Source organism: Pelodiscus sinensis, chromosome 2 (genome assembly GCF_052426305.1).
Source record: "Pelodiscus sinensis isolate ZL-2025 chromosome 2, ASM5242630v1, whole genome shotgun sequence".
Classification (NCBI taxonomy): Eukaryota; Metazoa; Chordata; order Testudines; family Trionychidae; genus Pelodiscus; species Pelodiscus sinensis.
In genome coordinates, this window is record NC_143053.1 from 185,868,398 (window position 1) to 185,886,681 (window position 18,284).

At 41.5% G+C, this 18,284-nt stretch overlaps 1 protein-coding gene across 6 annotated transcripts in view; it reads left to right on the forward strand.

Annotated features, from left to right (window-relative positions):
• TOPAZ1 (testis and ovary specific TOPAZ 1) overlaps positions 1-18,284 on the forward strand; it is a 130,275-nt gene that overhangs the window by 47,519 nt on the left and 64,472 nt on the right. For all 6 annotated transcript variants that reach the window (XM_025190288.3, XM_025190286.3, XM_025190283.3 and 3 more), the window contains 2 exons: positions 1,066-1,203; positions 16,660-16,723. In XM_025190288.3, the coding sequence (XP_025046073.3) occupies positions 1,066-1,203; positions 16,660-16,723 (202 nt within the window). The remainder of the gene's footprint in view (positions 1-1,065; positions 1,204-16,659; positions 16,724-18,284) is intronic.

Below are 18,284 nucleotides of genomic sequence, written 5' to 3' on the forward strand. Positions count from 1 at the left end.
GCCATTTGCCAGACTCCATCTCTGTTGCCTGCAGACTTGGCTTTTGTTAGTCTACTCACCAGAAAAAAACAACATCAATAGCAAAGTAACAATTCTATCCAGGACTCTGGTCTCTCACATCTGGTGGATAAAGCCAGAGAAAATTCAGATGTGGATTCTCTTTGACCCCATCCAAAATTCATCTCTAAAGTAATTTCAGAGTATCACATATATCAGACTATCCACTTACCATATTTTTTTGATGAAACTGCATGCCTTTGAGGAGAGAAGGCTTCTTTCTTTAGACATCCCAAGAATACTGGGCTTTTATCTACAAATAGCAAAAGGAATTGGAAAAACACCTAACCTTGTTACCATAGCAGAGAGCGCAACAGATCTAGCTATATCTGCGCAGAGACTTTCTAAATGGATCTCATTATGCTTTGTTGTCCACTGGCTCATATCCCTACCCTGGAGAGGGTGCGAGTCCATTCCACTAGAGCCCAAGCATCCACTACTGCATATATGCAAGACATGCCTCTTCTAAAGAGAACTATCTAGAGCAACTTCCTGGAGCTCCTTACTGTCTCAAAATATCACACTTTGTTCCAGTCTTCTATTACTGATTCAGCTATAGGGATAGCAGTATTGGACAATCATCATTTCTGCATTCTTGCATCTGCCTACAGTTTGACTACTGCTTGTTAATCTCCCACATGTCAAATATAGATAGGAACTATCACTTGAGGAAGAAATGGAGGTTACTTATCTGTAACTGTTGTTTTTTTAAGATGTGTTGTTCCTATCTGTATTTCACTACCTATAATCTGTTCCTTCTGCTGCAGATCATAATTTGATTTGTGGTAGGAGGAGGAACTGGAACAGTGCCAGTCTGCACTGCCCTACTACCCCAGTTCAGAGTATAAGGAGAACAACTGCAAATGTATTGAGTGACAGTTACTGCTTACTAAAAATCTCTGGACTCAGGTGCATGGTGTCTTGATGTGGACACGGATCCCACACATCTTGAGGAACCTATTACAGAATCAGTTACAGGAACTAACCCTCCATTTACCTGATTTTTAGGTTTCGCATCCGATCCAGCAGAACCTTGGCATGGTTGAGTTGCCCCGTAAATATTGCAGATTGTATTTCAATACACTGCGTGGCTGTGAGAGAATGGAATGTTGGTTTTGGCATGTTCCTGAACAAGGAGATGAAAAGGTAAAAGAGGTTTGCTTTGGAGGAGGGAATCCTCAGGTTGAACACTTTCTATTTGGTATGAAATATTTTGTATTAATTGAGTTCATTGTTAGTTACCTTTGAAGCGAAGAAATCCGAAGTGGGAACCCAGAAGAACACTGTGATATTAACAGTTCCTTAAAAAGATGTCACCTAGAGAGATTATAGAACTTAAGTTTGTGGATCGTGTGTGTGTGTGTGTGTGTGTCTGTAAATTGTCCTGTGGGATGACAGTGACATCACTCTGCATCCCCATACCCCCAAGCCCAGAACACACCCACCCACCCACCCACCCAGAAATAGCCTCTCGTCACGCTACCACCTTCGCTAGCAGACTTCCCCGCTGACTGGCCTCTTCACCTGAAGCCCTTCTGGCTGCAGCCCCTGGCAAATGCACCCTCCATGGCCCTCTCAAGTCATTGTGAGGTTGGGGTAGCATGTTGCCCCAGCCTCCCTCCCCTATGATCTGACTAGGGGGTGGAAGCTGTGAGTCACTGTGCAGCCTCTCTCCTCCCCAGTGTTCAGGGGAGTGAAAGCCGCGAACCGTACAGCCCAAGGAGTTGCACATCCTCTCCCCTCCCCAGTGGTGGGGGCGGGGCGGAAGCTGTGATCCGCATGGCCCTGGGAGTCATGCAGCCTCTTCTGCCCCCATGCTCCAAGTTGGGGGCAGGAGCCACATGGCCCTGGGAGTTATGCAGCCCCTCCCCTTTTCCCTCCCCAGTTCTTGGGGGAAGCAGAAGCTCCCTGCCCGGTGCTCGGGGGGCTGTGTGGAAACTTCAAGCAGCACGACCCCGGGAGTTACACAGCCTTTCCCCTTCCCTTTCTTGGGTGCTCGGGGGTAGGAGGACAGACGCAGTAAGCCACACAGCCTCTCCCTTCCCCCCACCCAAGGGGTGGGAGCCATGAGGCCTCCTCGTCTCCATTGCTGCAGGGGGAGTTGGAGCCATCTCCCCACACACACACACACACCAGGTTGAGGGGAGAGCCAGGGCTGGTGCGCTGCAGTCCAGTGATGGGGGAGGGGGGCTGGGGCTGGGGCAGGGGCAGGAGTGGGGCAAAAAAGAGCTGGTAGGGGGCGAGGAGCAGTGAGAGAGGTGCAGGCCGGGGCAGAAGGGAGAAGGAGTGAGAGAGCTGGGGAAGGAGAGAGGAGGGGCAAGAGAAAGCCAGGGCGGTCTTGGCCCTGGACCCTCCCCATCTCAGGGTACGTCTAGACTACATGCCTCTGGCGACAGAGGCATGTAGATTAGGCTACCAGACATAGTAAAATGAAGCGTCGATTTAAATAATCGCCGCTTCATTTAAATTACATGGCTGCCGCGCTGAGCCGACAAACAGCTGATCAGCTGTTTGTCGGCTCAGCGCGCCAGCCATGTAAATGTAAATGAAGCCGTGATTATTTAAATTGCCGCTTAATTTTACTATGTCCGGTAGCCTAATCTACATTCCTCTGTCGTCAGAGGCATGTAGTCTAGACGTACCCTCCGAGTGAGGCGAGCATAGCAAGCAGGAAGTGCAGCCTCCTAGTAATAATGAATTAATGGAGATGCCTCAGTAAACCCAAAAGACCAGATAATCAAACCCAGACATTTTATATGCTCCTAAGGTCCAAGGCTGTCTACATTCTTCCCCTACAAAAAGTAGCTGTAGCAAAGGCATCTTTATTATCCTCCTTAAAGAACTGATAGACTGAGTAGAACTGGGTTTGTGTACCAGCTATTTATGCTATACCTTGCATTTATCAACATTTCATTTAGTCTGCCATCATGATTTCTGTTTGATCCTCTGTTAAGTATCTCTGGAGTTCCATGATATTCTGTGCTCCTAACCTTCCCAAATAATTTGTCAGAGGCGAATTTTATTACCTCACAGTTTACTGATTCACTTTTCCAGCTCACTTAATAAATATATTTTACATTGTATACTTCCATGGGACATCCACTAACGTTATTCTGCATTGAAAATCGAACATTTAGATTTTGTTTTTTCTTTGCTGATTTCTGAACCATGACAGAATTTCACCTTTCACCCTTTGATTATTTAACGTGTGTCTTCATGACACAGTTTGATTTATAATTTGAGCATTAACCCTAATTCAACTCCTCTTAACATATAAAAAACCTTAGTTCAAGTTAAGATGGTACTTTCATTTCAAACCAATTGGTCCTTCAGGAGGCTTGATTGATGCTCCAGTGATGCTGGTGCTCAAGCAAATAATGCAATGGTGATATAACAGTTTGTTCTTTGAGTGCTTGTTCACATTGATTCTGATCACGTGCGTGCGCATCATGTGTAGAAGCATCGGAAAATTTCCCCTAGCAACTTCCGTCGGGTTGGCTGTGGATGGTCTAAATAGAAGGAAATTCAATAAGAACAAATAAAAAGTACTCCACTTATGAAAGAACAATCAATTGCGCACATACAATATGAGAAACAACTGCCTAAGTAAGGAGGAGTATTGTGGAAAGGGGTCTAGAGATCATAATGGACCATAAGCTAAATATAAATCAACAGTATAACATCGTTGCTAAAAAAGCAAATATTCTGGGATGTATTAGCAGGAGTGTTGTAAGCAAGACATGATAAGTGATTCTTCCACTCTACTCTGTGCTGATTAAGCCTCAACTGGAGTATTGTGTCCAGTTTTTGATCACCATGTTTCATGAAAGATGTAAGCAGAGAAGAGCAACAAAAATTAATAAAGGTCTAGAAAACATGGCACATGAAGGAAAATTGAAAGAACTGGGTTTGTTTCGTCTGGAAAAGAGAAGTTTGAGAGGGAACATAACAGTTTTCAAGTACCTAAAAGGTACATGGAGAAGGGAGAAAAAGTATTCTCCTTAGCCTCTGGTGATAGGACAAGAAGCAGTGGGCTTAATTGTAGGAAGGCGGGATTTAATTTAGACATTAGGAAAAACTTCCTAACTGTCAGGGTGATTAACCACTGGAATAAATTGCAGAGAGAGGTTGTGGAATCTTCATCATTGGAAATTTTTAAGAGCAGGTTGCAAGTGCAGGGATGATCTAGAGATGTGGAGATGATGCTTGGTCCTGCCATGATTGTGGGGGACTGGATTTGATTACTTGAGGATCCTTCCAGTCCTATATCGCCCCAGCATCCTTTGTGATTAACATTACAGAGAACCTTTTTTTTTTTTTTTTTTTTTTTGCATTGTTTTCCTGATCCTTCTTGAGTTCTGTTTTTAATCACTGATAGGCCAGCATACCGACTGACTCGCATAGAATTTTTGCTTTTATGTATTTGTTTATCTGGTCCTTCAATTCACTTATACTCCTCTTGATTTTTGTCAGTACTTTACATGACATAACTTGTTTTCTGTTGGCCTTCGTTGGGAGGCTTCCTTCATTCAGGAAACAAAGGGATTTTAAAGAAGGCTGAAAAAGGTGTAGGTTCAGAATGAATGCCTAATTGCCTTCTTTGACAGACACAACAAGTATTCCAGAAAGGAGTGAAGCTGAGAAAAGAGGAAGTAGATTCAGAGCTGTGTTCTCAGAACAGTAGCTTCTGTATTTCTCAGAAAGGGGAGAACTGATTCATTCCCCCACTCCATATATACCAAATATACTCAAAGCAATGAAGTAATTCTGTATGTGCTACAGATCAGAGCAATACAATCAGCCCCACTGTCAAGGAATTTATTCTTTTTTTTCTGCCTGTACAGTCTAGCGGGATCAACCTCACTTCTGTCCAAAGAACTTGAACAAAAATATAGTATAAGGAAATTACAATGCAAACTAGAAACTCTTTAAGATATACCCTTGCCTCCACTATTCAGAATAGTTACTTGTAAGGATGTTAAGGACTAGTTGACTATCCGATAAGCAAATGCTTATCGGATAGTTGGTCAACTAGTCGATTTCCTCCCCCCTTTATCAGATAGAGGCAGCAAAGGGCGGGGGGAGGAGAAGGGGTACTTCAAAGCGGCAGTGCACAGCTGAGCTGGGGATCAGCTGTGTGGCACTGCCGCTTTGAAACCCCAAGGCAGTGTTTCAGAGAGGCAGCTGCCTCACAGCTGATGTGCGGCTCAGCTGTGCAGAGCTGCCCCTTTAAAACACTGAAGCACTGGAGCCTGGGGTCAGCTGGGCCCCAGCTGATCCTGGGCTCCAGGGCACTGCCCCTTTGAAATGTTGAGTTGGTGTTTCAAAGGAGCAGCCGCCACACAGCTGAGCCAGGGATGGACTCTTGTACTTTTCAAAAGAGGAATGCAGAAGTGCCTATCGAGTAGTCGATGGAAATTCCATCAACTACTTGACTAGTCAGTTAACCATAATTTAGTTACTTGTACTGTATTTACATAAGCATACCTGTACATTCCAGTACGAATCTCCCACAGGAAATAGCTCCATTTCTGATACAGCAAAAGACCACTGTTGGCATAAGGCTCTAATATTTAGTCTTGCTGTATGTGGCAGAGTATTAATCAAAGTGTTTGTCATTTTAGTGGTAGGCCTTAGAAAAAAGGAAATTCATATCTGCCCCTTCTTGGAGGACTTCCACATTAATCCATTAGAAATTAGGAAATAGCTGCGACTGCCTTTCTCTTACAATGAAAAACAAACATTTTCACAAGTCAGCTAATAGCCACAGAAATATTTAAGTACTGGTCGATACAAGATTATAAAAAGTGTTTCTGTAAAAAAAAAAAAAAGAAAGAAAGAAAGACTTAAGTATCAAACTGATATATTAGCCTCATTCCCATTATGCAGGTTAACCTGTTTTTTGAAAACGTCAGTTTCATAATATTCTTGTTTAAGATTGGTTTTGTGAGGCCCTCCAAAGAATTCTGTTCTCTTTTCATCCAACATGTCAAGATCAGCCTTCACTAGCATGAAAGTTCTCAGTAAAATGAACTCATTCTTAATATGGTGAACAGCAAAACAGATTGCAGATTTGTTATTCCATTCCTGACTCTTTAAAAAATTGGTCATCTTGAATAAAGCCTCTCTTGGCGGGAGTCTCAATTGACTCCTCACAGATCCTGGCAAGCATCCTTTCTTGGCTACTCACTGGCTGCGTCTAGACTGGCAAGTTTTTCCGCAAAAGCAGCTGCTTTTGAGGAAAAACTTGCCAGCTGTCTACACTGGCCACTTGAATTTCCTCAAGAACACTGACGATCTCAGGTAAGATTGTCAGTGTTCTTGCGGAAATGCTATGCTGCTCCCGTTCGGGCAAAAGCCCTCATGCTCAAATGCTTTTGTGCAAGAGGGCCAGTGTAGACAACACGGTATTGTTTTGCACAAAAAAGCCCCGATCGTGAAAATGGCGATCGGGGCTTTCTTGTGCAAAATCGCGTCTAGATTGGCACGGACGCTTTACCGCAAAAAGTGCTTTTGCGGAAAAGCGTTCATGCCAATATAGACGCTCTTTTTCGCAAATTCTTTTAACAGAAAAACTTTTCTGTTAAAAGCATTTGCGGAAAATTATGCCAGTCTAGACGTAGCCCCTAGGACTACTGTGAGTGGAAGCCAAGTTTGTGTACCTTGGATCCACTGGAGTGCATTAAGCACTCTTAACAACCCTGCAGGCTGAAGTATTGGTTTCTCCTTTGGCTTCCCTGGCACTGATAGCTGTCCCTTCTCAGAATAGAGGCCCTTCAGTCCTCATCCTATTTCTGATAGACTAAGTAGAACTGGCCTATTTCTCCAGGTCCATAGCTGACCCCAGAATATTCCCATTACTTAAACATACTCCTCTTCCAAAGATACAAAGCTTCCAGTTTACATTTTAACACTAGGGCATGCAACTTTTGTGAAGCCGTCAACACAGGCAGACTCTTCTCACAGTTTAACAGCTTTGTGTTTTTATATTCAATCATGTAAAGCTCGGGGGATTACGGATCACACAAAGCAAAAAATAGTGAAACTGCATCAGTTTACACACCTATTTAGGGCATTATTTGGGCTGTTGTCCAAGTTCTTTGGTCAAGTCCAGGATCCTTGGAGCTGTCTAGTTACAGGGAAGTAGGAAGGACTCCCCACTCCATAAACTAGCTACATGCTGGGTGACCTCTCCCTTTTGGATACTTGCACCCAGCTTCTGTTACCTTGCTTTCTTCCCACATGATCACCTGATCTCTTTTGTTTGTCAGCTAACTTTACTGCTTTTTTTAAAGCCACCATGAACAATGCCAAGAGTTTAAATTTCTGTTCTGAAGGAGGCAAGAACTCGGGATCTTTGCCAATGCCTTCTCTCTGTAGTGGGATCAGGGCCTACTTTATATCTGCCCACTGATTGCACTAATCCCCAGAGTGATTGCCAAGGCCAGAAAAGACTAGGCCACACTCATCCTCATAGCTCACTATTGTTTGAGGCAGTTCTGGCTAACCTCCCATCATTTTGTCCAAGCCTACTGTTGCAAGTGTTACTTTCAAGTTTGATTGTGAACTGTTGAACTCTATGGAAAGGGATTGCTTCTCACATATTGATGAAATCCTGACAGAACAGGAAACTAGCTAAAAAAATGACTGACTCCTCCAAATGATAAAGATTCTCTATATAGGTGGTCCAACATGATCTAGACCTGGTGCATGTCCCAGTACTGTAGATTCTTGACTATTTGCTGCAGTTAAAACATTCTAAACTTTCTCAGTCTAAGTTCATTTGTCAGGAATATCAGCAAATCATCTCCATGCAGCCATTCTTAGTCTTCTCTCATCTGGTGGTATCCAAATTCCTTAAAGGGCCAATTGCACCTCTTACCTGCTAGTTGGAGAGTTTACTCAAGTAGTAATTTGAACATTGTCAAGCCTGCTCTATGTGCTCCATCCACTTTATTGTCAGAACAATGTTTCTGGTGCCCATCACTTTAGTCAGAAGAATGAGTAAGATTTATGTCCATATGATGGAACCCTGCATATCCCATTTAATACAGACCAGTTTGGACTGAAATGTCACAAAATTGAATCCCCGATGTGGTCTCTGGGTTCCACTGTCACTACTTAATCAATTTATCTGTGTTCTTTCCCAAAGCCTTTGTGATGGATAAGGAGGAGTGTTGTCCTTTTTTGAACATACCAGCATTCAATAACCAGAGGATTAAACCCAGGCAGCTAGAAAGTGTTGGGAAAGAAAGTGTTGGCCCAGAGAACCAAAGATTTGAATGGCAAGGGGTACCTGGCTGCTGGTTTTCTTTGTGTGAGTTTTAAGCCAGGGGCTGGGGAAACAAGATGAATTGAACTAGGCAGCATTACCATGCCTACAAAGAATACTGGGCAAGGAAATGAACTGGACCTTGAAGCACGGATATATGATTGTATAGGGACTACCTAGATGTTGCATCTATTTAGATGCGATCAGGTTGTTTTCTTTGTTTTGTTGTTTGGTTAAACTTCTCTGTGTTAAGTCTATGTGCTCCCCCCCCCCCCCCCCCCCCCGTACATTGTAACTTTACGCTGTATCCCAGGGATAAAATTCTTTGTTTTAAAACACTGGTATATTTTACCAGGAATATCTTTTTGTTTTGTTAATAAAATCACCCTTTTTAAAGGTATAATTTGATTCTTGTGTCCTGAAAGGTAATGGGAAATCTGTGTATGCATGCCTAAAACTGAGAGGTCAGCTATCAGAGATTACGCTTTTTTTCCCCCCCCAAGCTATCTTGTGGTAAAAGAGCTTGGGGTTCTGGAAGAAGTTCCAAGTGCTTTTTTTCCTGGATTTAAGAAGAAAGGGTGGGTTTTTTTTTAACTTCATGGTAGCAGCCTATCTCCCAGAGTCAGAGAATCTGTGACCTTAGGGATTATTTTAAGGCAGAAGCCTATAGCGCAAGGTATTTTTTTACATCTCTTGTGGCCCCCCATCTTCTGTACTTGGAGTGCCATAGTGGGGAACAGCCTTATTCTGTACATGACAAGAAAAAGCTCCACATCCTGGACATATCCAGATTTTTTTGTACAGTACGTTGACAAAATAACATCTTTCAGATTGTCCAAATATCTGTTTGTGGCTCTATCCAGGGCTATCATCAGAATTTATGGTGCCCTGACTTGCTCTTAGCAACATAAACACAAGCTTACAATACTGGAAAATTTGCCACATTGAATAGTTTTGATCTGACAATAGTGTTCTGTTGCTTACAACATAAAAGTTGATCAGTGGCAGCACTGTGAGCTGCTTTCATGCTTGACTCCCCTGTGGCCTGCTGGTCCAGTTGCAGTAAAAGAGTTAGGTGGAAAGGTGTAGAACCCTATAATTCACCTCTCAGGACACAGAATGACAAAAGCAGCAGCAAACCCATCCGGGTCACACCACCAGGCATCAGTTGATAAGGATTAGAGTAAGACCCCAGCCCATCCCCAATCTGAAATCTGATCTCAGAGCTAAATTCAATACATATTTAACAAACATGAATAATTTGCTTCACTTAGTGGCCTTGCAGATTTCAGATACCAGCACTCTATTTAAACCGACCAACAGTGCCACTTGGACTCTAGTAGAGTGCACTTTGATGAGATGGATACATTTTATTATCTATTTTGGAAAAGTCTGATGAAATGGCCTGAACTTTGGAGCAGGCAGCTATAGCCAGGGCCATCCCTACCAATACGCAAAGTATGCAGGCTGCATGGCATTGGGGGCATCAAGCTGTTGATACATCTCATCCCCAACATCCTGTAGAGGATTCTGCTTGTCAGGCACCTACAATGGGATCCACATTCATGGCCCCAATGGACATTGCTATTCAGAAGATTCTGAGCTCATGTTCATGAGGTACATGTCCATCTACAGTAGGTTCCAAACTAATTACAATATCTTGAAGAAGCAAAGGTAACCATTGTTTCCCTATTTCATAAGTGAGTTATGAAGACAGATTACAGTAAGGATTGTGATGTGCTCAGATGCTTCAGGAATGGAGGCCATGTTAGTACTTCTGGTGGATGGAAACAAGGAGACAGTGTCTTTTGTGTAATGTGTTGTGATGAACTTGATATCTTTCAAGACAATGCATATAAAAACAGTAATTTCATTGCCAGTTGTCTGAGCAGACAAGCAGTAATCTTTATAACTCACTGTTCTCATTTGCTATGCAGGTATTTGAAACACTAATAGTAGTCTTCTCTGTGCTAGTCAAAGGGCAAAACCTAATTCTTCTCCAGACACAACCAGTATGAAGAAGGCCTGGGTATGTGTTCTTATTTGCGGCAAGGAGAGTTATCCTATGAACCTCTGAACATTTGAACCTTTGATCTTCACTCCTGACTCTGTTGTTCTTTAGTTGTCCTTGCTATTTAGATGGATCCTGAGTTCAATGACTCTTCCTGCAAAGCTGAGGAAAGGGTCTTTAGATGTGGACAGGCTTGCATCCACCTACCTTTCAGTGTTTTCAATAGACCTTCCCTGTGGGCCCGTCACCTAAAAAGCAACTGAAAATAAAATAGGACAGAGCTTCCACAGTAGTGACAGCTCTGTTGTAGCCTCACAGATTTTGGTTCTAAGGCCTGATCATAAGACATTTCTTTTAACTTTCCCATAAGAGAATATTTACTGGCATAGTATTCTCTAAGACCACGAAACCTCGATTTGCAGCTTGGAATTTGAAAGAAGGCATTGAAAGGTGGAAGAATGACTTCAGCAGTCATAAACTCAGTTTTGCCTTTAATATGTATATAGATATAGATGAAGTCAGAATACCAGCATACATGAGGTAAATTGGCAGAGGCCCTGGAGGTTTTTCGCCTTCCTCTGTAGCATGGGGTACAGATCACAGCTAGAGGATTCTCTGCATCTTGGGGTCTTCAAAGTATTTGAAGGCTTCAATTTCTGAGATATAGGTGAGAGGATTATTCTGGGAGGGGTGGGTGAGATTCTGTGGCCTGCACTGTGCAGGGGGTCAGACCAGATGATCATAATGGTCCCTTCTGACCTTAAAGTCTATGAGTCTAAATTGAAGAAGAGGAAAAACTTCTAAGCCAGATTGGCCAATATTCCTTAGATATTAAATTTCTTATCTAAATATAGTCACATGCCTCTTCTTTCTTGTGTAAGCTGGGTGTAAGTAAATCAGTTTTGATTTTCTCACTGTCCTATAATAAAAGATTAAGAACATTGGCATTCTTTAATCCTTAATGCAATCCATCAGATAGTACAGCAATGGAAAATTTAACCTTCTTGTGGATGCCCTGAATATCTGTACTATTTTACTTTTCTATCAAGTTAAAAAGATTCCTTCTTTTGTTACAAAACATTTGCTATGGGAAAAGATTGTCATTGCATGAAGGGCAGTTAGGACAAACCCAGAGAAGGTAGATCCTCTTTTCAGCTTGTCAGTCATCTGTTAAAAAGATTGAAATTGAAAAGTTCTTCATTTAATGGTTAAAACTCTGTATCAAAGCTTAGAATTGTAAAGATTATTAAGACTCTTGAATCAAACAAGATTACTCTTATTTTGTGTAAGAAAGTCTTATGCCTCAGAGATTTGTGAATTGGTTACCTTAGTCGTCTGTCAATACATTTTTCTAAACATATGGACTTCAGCAGAAATTGGCGGAAAGCTACTGCATATCGTGCAGCCCACTTTCCTGGCTACACTTTTGTTTAGATACTTATTTGAGGTCTCATTGCTGTTAAAATCCTGCTGCTACCAGTAATTAAGCTGGCCTTAAGGGGAGATAAATGTGCTTGCCAGATATTTTCTTCAGTTGGCTAATTATTGGTTCTGGATGGATAATGTTAGCCTCATTTGACCTGTTCCATTGTCTACAAAATGTAACAGATACAGGATTAAGGTTTGTTTAATATATGTAATGGAATGCACAGTCTTATCAATATATTACTATCTTAGAAGCATTGTCTAGGGCAAGACCTCCAAGTAGAGTAGATTTTCTAGCAATACATCTGGTGTGGTCTCTAGCAATACATCTGGTGTGGACTAATGTTCAGTGGGACAAAAGGAAAAGCTCACCTTGATATTAGGAGAAAAATCACTAAGCAAAAAATGCCTTTTTAATCTTAATAGCTCTCAGTCACGAAGGACTTTTTTCTTCATTTTTGTTTGAATTGCTAGAAAAGAAGCAGATTGACTGACTGAAAGTTCATTGGGCACACTACATGCATACCACCTGTTGATGATATTTTAATTGCTAAGAGCTTTACACTAAACAGTCCAGTTCGGTTTGTGTGCATTGATCAAAATATTAATGTGTTAATACAGGCAGTCTCCGACTTACGCGGATCCGACTTATGTCGGATCCGCAGTTACGAATGCGGCTTTTCTCGCCCCGGAGGACACGGACTGCGGGACCTCGCGGTCCCACCGCCCGTGTACTCCGGGGCGAGAAAAGCTGCTCCGTCTCTCCCTGGTCTGCAGACCAGGAAGACACGGAGCAAAGCCGCGGAGGGGCTGGGGCTGCGGGGCAGCCCAGGCACGCCTGGGCTGTCCCGCCGCCGGCTTCCCAGCTCCAGCCCCTCCGCGGCTTCGCAAAGCTGCGGGGGAAACCGGTGGCGGGACAGGCCCGGCGCGCCTGGGCTGTCCCGCTGCAGGCGTGCTCAAAGGCTTTGCTCCCCGTCTCCCTGCAGACCAGGGAGACGGGGAGCAAAGCCGTGGAGCACGCCTGCAGGGGGACAGCTCAAGCGCGCCCGGGCTGTCCCGCTGCAGGCGTGCTCCAAGGCTTTGCTCCCCGTCTCCCTGGTCTGACCAGCTGCCCGCGTGCTCCCGCTTTGCTCCGTGTCTCCCAGGTCAGCAGACCAGGGAGACGGAGCAAAGCCGTGGAGGACTTGGGCGTCCCCACCCCCGTCTCCCTGGTCTGCTGGGGGGGGAGGGGGGTGCAGCTAGTGCCCCCCCCCCCCAGCAGACCAGGCTTTTCTTGCCTACCCCTGGGGTAGAGCAGCTGGGGGCTGCCGGGTTGGTCCCGCAGCGCTGCTCCGGACCAACCCGGCAGCACCCCAGCTGCTCTGCCCCAGGAGTCCTGATTCAGCTGCTGCTGGTCAGTTTCAGCAGCGGCTGAATAGTAGCGGCTGAATCAGGACTCCTGAGGCAGAGCAGCTGGGGTGCTGCTGGGTTGCTCCAGTAGCGCCGAGGAGCCGCACTACTAGAGCAACCCAGCAGCACCCCAGCTGCTCTGCCCCAGGCGTCCCCAAGTCAGCCGCTGCTGAAACTGACCAGCGGCTGACTACAGGAAGCCCGAGGCAGAGTTGCTCTGCCCCAGGCTTCCTGGAATCAGCCGCTGATCAGTTTCAGCAGCAGCTGACTTGGGGACGCCTGGGTTTCTTAAGTTGAATTTGTATGTAAGTCGGAACTGGCGTCCAGATTTAGCCGCGGTTGAAACTGATCAGTTTCAGCAGTGGCTGACGCCAGTTCCGACTTACATACAGATTCAACTTAAGAATAAACCTACAGTCCCTATCTTGTACGTAACCCAGGGACTGCCTGTATCTACTGAGAACAGTTGTTACAAGTAAACTCCTCTTTGTGCCTATCTATTGTTTGTACAGAAATTTCTATGATACCTAATTTTAGCCTACACGCCACTTAAAACTCTGGCGTGTAATGGCAGTTTTCCATTATAGTCACATAAAAATGTACACATATGAACAATGTAGCTTTTGAAACATAAGATTGTCATTAGAAATATGATTGTTGGTTTTCTTTGACTTATACTTTAAGAACTGTTTCCTGACTTTTGCCTGTTGTGCCCTTTTTCATCTTGCCCAGTAACATCACTGGATCTATATTTTGCATCCATTTAAAATAAATGTCTCCTGCAAATTACTTTTGCTGCTCTTATTATTCTGTCCTCCTTGTTATGGTCATCTATATCAATCCACAAATGAAAACACAGTGAATATAAACTACGAAAGCCTCAGTCTAACACAGTCTTCCTTCAATTCTCCTCCTAATATTAAGTGCCTTAAATTAAAGTATATATATATTGCTGCTGATTTGTTTAATGCAGTGGATTATTGTATATATGGTGATAAGTGGTGATCCCTGGAGTTCTGCTCAAACTAATCAGCTGTTCCCATATGAAGAACAATTATGTTGGCTTCTTTTTCATAAAATTAAGACGTATATAAGGGAACTTATATGTGGAATCAATGGGAGCCTTTAATTAGCAGCATGATTTCCAGTGCCACTTCAGATTGAAAGATTGTTGCACTCTGATTTTTAAATGTTACTGACTTTAATTGCTGATGGCTAAAGCAGCTCCTAGACTAGAATCTAGTGTTGTCATTAAACTTCTTGTGGAGTACTTTATATTGAGCTAATCAAAATTACTCATACATGGAAAAGTATATCTTGTCAACTTTTTTTAATTATAGCTGATGTGGCTCTTTCTATAACTGGCTGCTTTCTACAAATTAATGACTCAATTAGAACACTTTCATACAAGAATAAAGAACTTTAAATTTTATTTCATTTTCAGGTGCCAAAAGCTACTGTCTTTCCCCATCATTTAATAAGACTGTCATAGAGGCCAGCTTGGACTAAATTCCCCATAGAAATTTAAGTTTATATATCCTCTCCCATCTAAATCTATTACAATCAACTCCAGAGTTAGACTTTCCCATTTTTACATGGTCCATAGGTTCATTTAAACCCCTTTTACATTGAGACTGTTAAATCAAAGAAAGTTTCATACAAGCTGGAAATGAGGCTCACAATTAGACTCTCTTATGCATCTAATGTAGAGTTGTCCAATAATTAAACCTTTCTGCAACTGGATTTTCACTAATATTTGGAACAATGATAGCTTGACACTCTCCGCGGGGGGCTGAACAAAGACCCCAACTACCGTACCAATTACAAAGATAGCTTCCCCAATTATCACCTCTAATACCATTAGCTCACAGACATCTACCTTCCTTCCCCCCCCCATCCCTCTTCTGTTCTGAAATGTGATTTGTCCTTTTCATATGTGTTCACTTTTTTTTAATTGTATCCTTTGGTATATATGGTTGTGACTATCTTCTTCCACTATTTGATCTGAGGAAGTGGTTCTGGCCCACGAAAGCTCATCATCTAATAAACCATCTTGTTAGTCTTTAAAGTGCTACATAGTCCTGTATTTTGTTTCAGCTACACCAGACTAACATGGCTACATTTCTATCACGATGGCTCTACATGCATTCCTGGTACTTTTAGGAGTCATTCCAAAGGAGGAGGAAAATAGATTCCAAAAGAAAGTAGATTAATGTACATACTTTCCACTGGTGCTAAAATTTGTTTAAAATGCCCTCAGCCACCTGGGTTTTTAGGTTGGCTTAAATTGGCTTATCCGCTGCCAAGTGACATCCCATATGAATTTTTTCCAAAAGCAAAGTTTGTATACCTCATTTAAACAATAGGCGATACTGATTTCTACTAAAAAAATTAAATACAAACTATTTTGATGATTTTCATCTTTTCTATTTATAATAAATCAGAATACTGAAACTTTAAAATCTTATGTTTGTCTGGTTCTTTGATGATCAGCATTGCTGATCTGCAAATACTAATTTTTTTTAAGGTAAGTCAGACTTCAGGTTCTAGTATGAACTCGCTTACTGTGTCACACTGGATAAGTTAGTGGAAGAGACAGATCAACTTCAAACTTAAACTATTTTTCGTTACTTATAGTTCCTAAAAGTTACACTCGAGTAAATGAAGGACACAGCAAAAAAAAAAAAAAAAAAAAAAAATCACTTTAGTTTCTATATTTGATAGAATATTATATATTTTCAGTCTGGCTATTTGCTGAAATAGTTCAATTGCAAAGCTAAATTCTTCAATGTTTTAAAGCATTTCATCTTCAAAGGAAATTTTTAATAAAATATTTTAACACCTAATTTTAATCTTATAAAATGATTTAATTTGAAAGGATGTTTATCACTAGCGTTTGTCTGTAATGAAATAACTTTGGGTCAATTTTCTTAAGTTCTCTTACATGCCTGGCCTTGTGTTGCTTTATGGGAATACAAAGTAATATGTACATTACTCTGTTTTATTTTCTGGACATCCTTATGACTTGGGGGGTCTCTGTACATATTTTGATTCCACACTTTTGTTTTTTTACCCTTGTCTGTTCCCTTTCTTGAATGCCTGCTTTCACCTTTTAGTGAACTCTGGCTAATACTTTATTTCCAATCTTTTGTCCTGCTTGATGCAGATATCCGATGTGGGTCTGTTTATACACATATACAAAACTTTAAAAATGAGTTATCCTGCAGCACCTTAGAGACAGACAAAAAAATATAGATAGTATCGTGAACTTTTGTGGGTACAACCCACTTCAGATGAATGGAGCAAGAGGCAGAGAGGGACAAATAAATTTTGTGTCTCTGTGCCTCTTGCTACATTTGTCTAAAGAAGTTGGTTGTGCCCATGAAAGCTCATAATACTATCTACATATATTTGCTTTCTTGCAATATAAAATTCACATTCAGACTACTAATATTTTGAAATACAATTTGATGTATTGTAATGGATTCTGCTTATGTTTTTGTAGATTTGCATGGCCATACTTAAGACGTATATAAATATCAATGAACCAAGTTTGCTACAACGTGCAGGTATGATATAACAGAAAACGAATGTATAATATGGCAATTCTAAAGGGAGCACATGAGAGAAGTCATGAGCAGAGAGATTAGTCAGGGTAAAATAACAATGAGTAATGTTAGATACTAGTTAATGAGAATCATGAGCTGTTATTTTTTGTGCAATCCTGTTTGGATTTGGAAGTTGTGCTGTAGAGTGGCTATATGTGGTCCTAAACATATTCCCAGACTAACTATACTAAGGTGAAGTTTCAATGAGAATATGTATCAGTACTCAAAGATAAAAAGTATTAAGGAGATATTGTAATCATTCCAGAGCCAAGCATGATAAATCTAGGAAATTCATAATTACAATTGTATTTAAAAGAAATTCAAATATGCTAAGATTTTAAAAAATGCAGTTAAGACCCCCAGAAAGCTTTAACTCTGCCCTGTGGTGAAACCTAGCATAACCATACAGTTATGATTAAGGTGTTTTAGTATTTGATTTCCAGATATAGCATTACTACAGGGAGTTTAAAAAATAGGGATAAAAATGATTGAATGAATGAATTTCTAAAAGAGTTAAATATATACGGTGTGCCTTCTGAAAAGGTATGAAGAATATAACACTGTATAGGTATTTGAAGGGTGCAAATGGCAAGGAGTGACAGCAATTTTAAGTCCTGATCCTGCAATCAGATCCACATTTGACACACCTATGTGTGCATACAGAGCTCTGTTGTCATCAGTGGAATTCTCTGCCTGCATAAGGATCTACTCACATTGTTCAGTTGCAGGCTTACAACAGTAGATTGGTACACAAGAAACAGGAGTTTTATAACTGGAAATAATGGGTTCAAATTCAACTTAAAATCTAGTTAGTTTTTTTTTTAAGCAGATGCAGGGAATATAATGCTTCTAAGTCGCTGCTAATTTTGGTGGAATAAATCATTGTCTCATTTTAAATTTTTTTTCTCTTTCCTATTTCTATGTAGAAGGCTCATGCAAACAAGAAGAGATTGACTATACTGGGAAACAGCAAGACTAACCATATATGCCAAATGTAGTTTGAGGCACCATATGCACTGTCAATTGTTCTGTATCATTTTTAACAATCTTTCAATAGTAAATGCAAAGTATTTATATGGAAGTCTGACTTTAAGTTTGTTTTCTCGCGGAGAAACACTTAACTTAATGTCAGGTTGAATGCACTGAAACTGGGAAGTGTCACTGAATGCCATTTTGTTTGGGACATTTTAAACCAGACTGGAAAAAGTGCTCTAGTCAGATTCCCCGCATTTCCAGTGAAGCTAGACTAAATTTACTATATAATAGTAATAGATCTTCTAGTAATATATTTTTCATTGCCAGTTTCTGTGATTCAATGCAGATATGATGAGGGAAGTTGAGTGCCTCTGAGGATTGATAATAGATATGGATGTTTTCATCTCTAGTATTCTATCCAATTAATACCCGACCTAGGGATTGACAAAAAGTGATTGCTGTCTGACAATTGTGTGGCCTCTGTGAAATAGATCCAATCAGTAGACAGATGTTGACATAACAAACACCATCACAATTTGCATCCTAT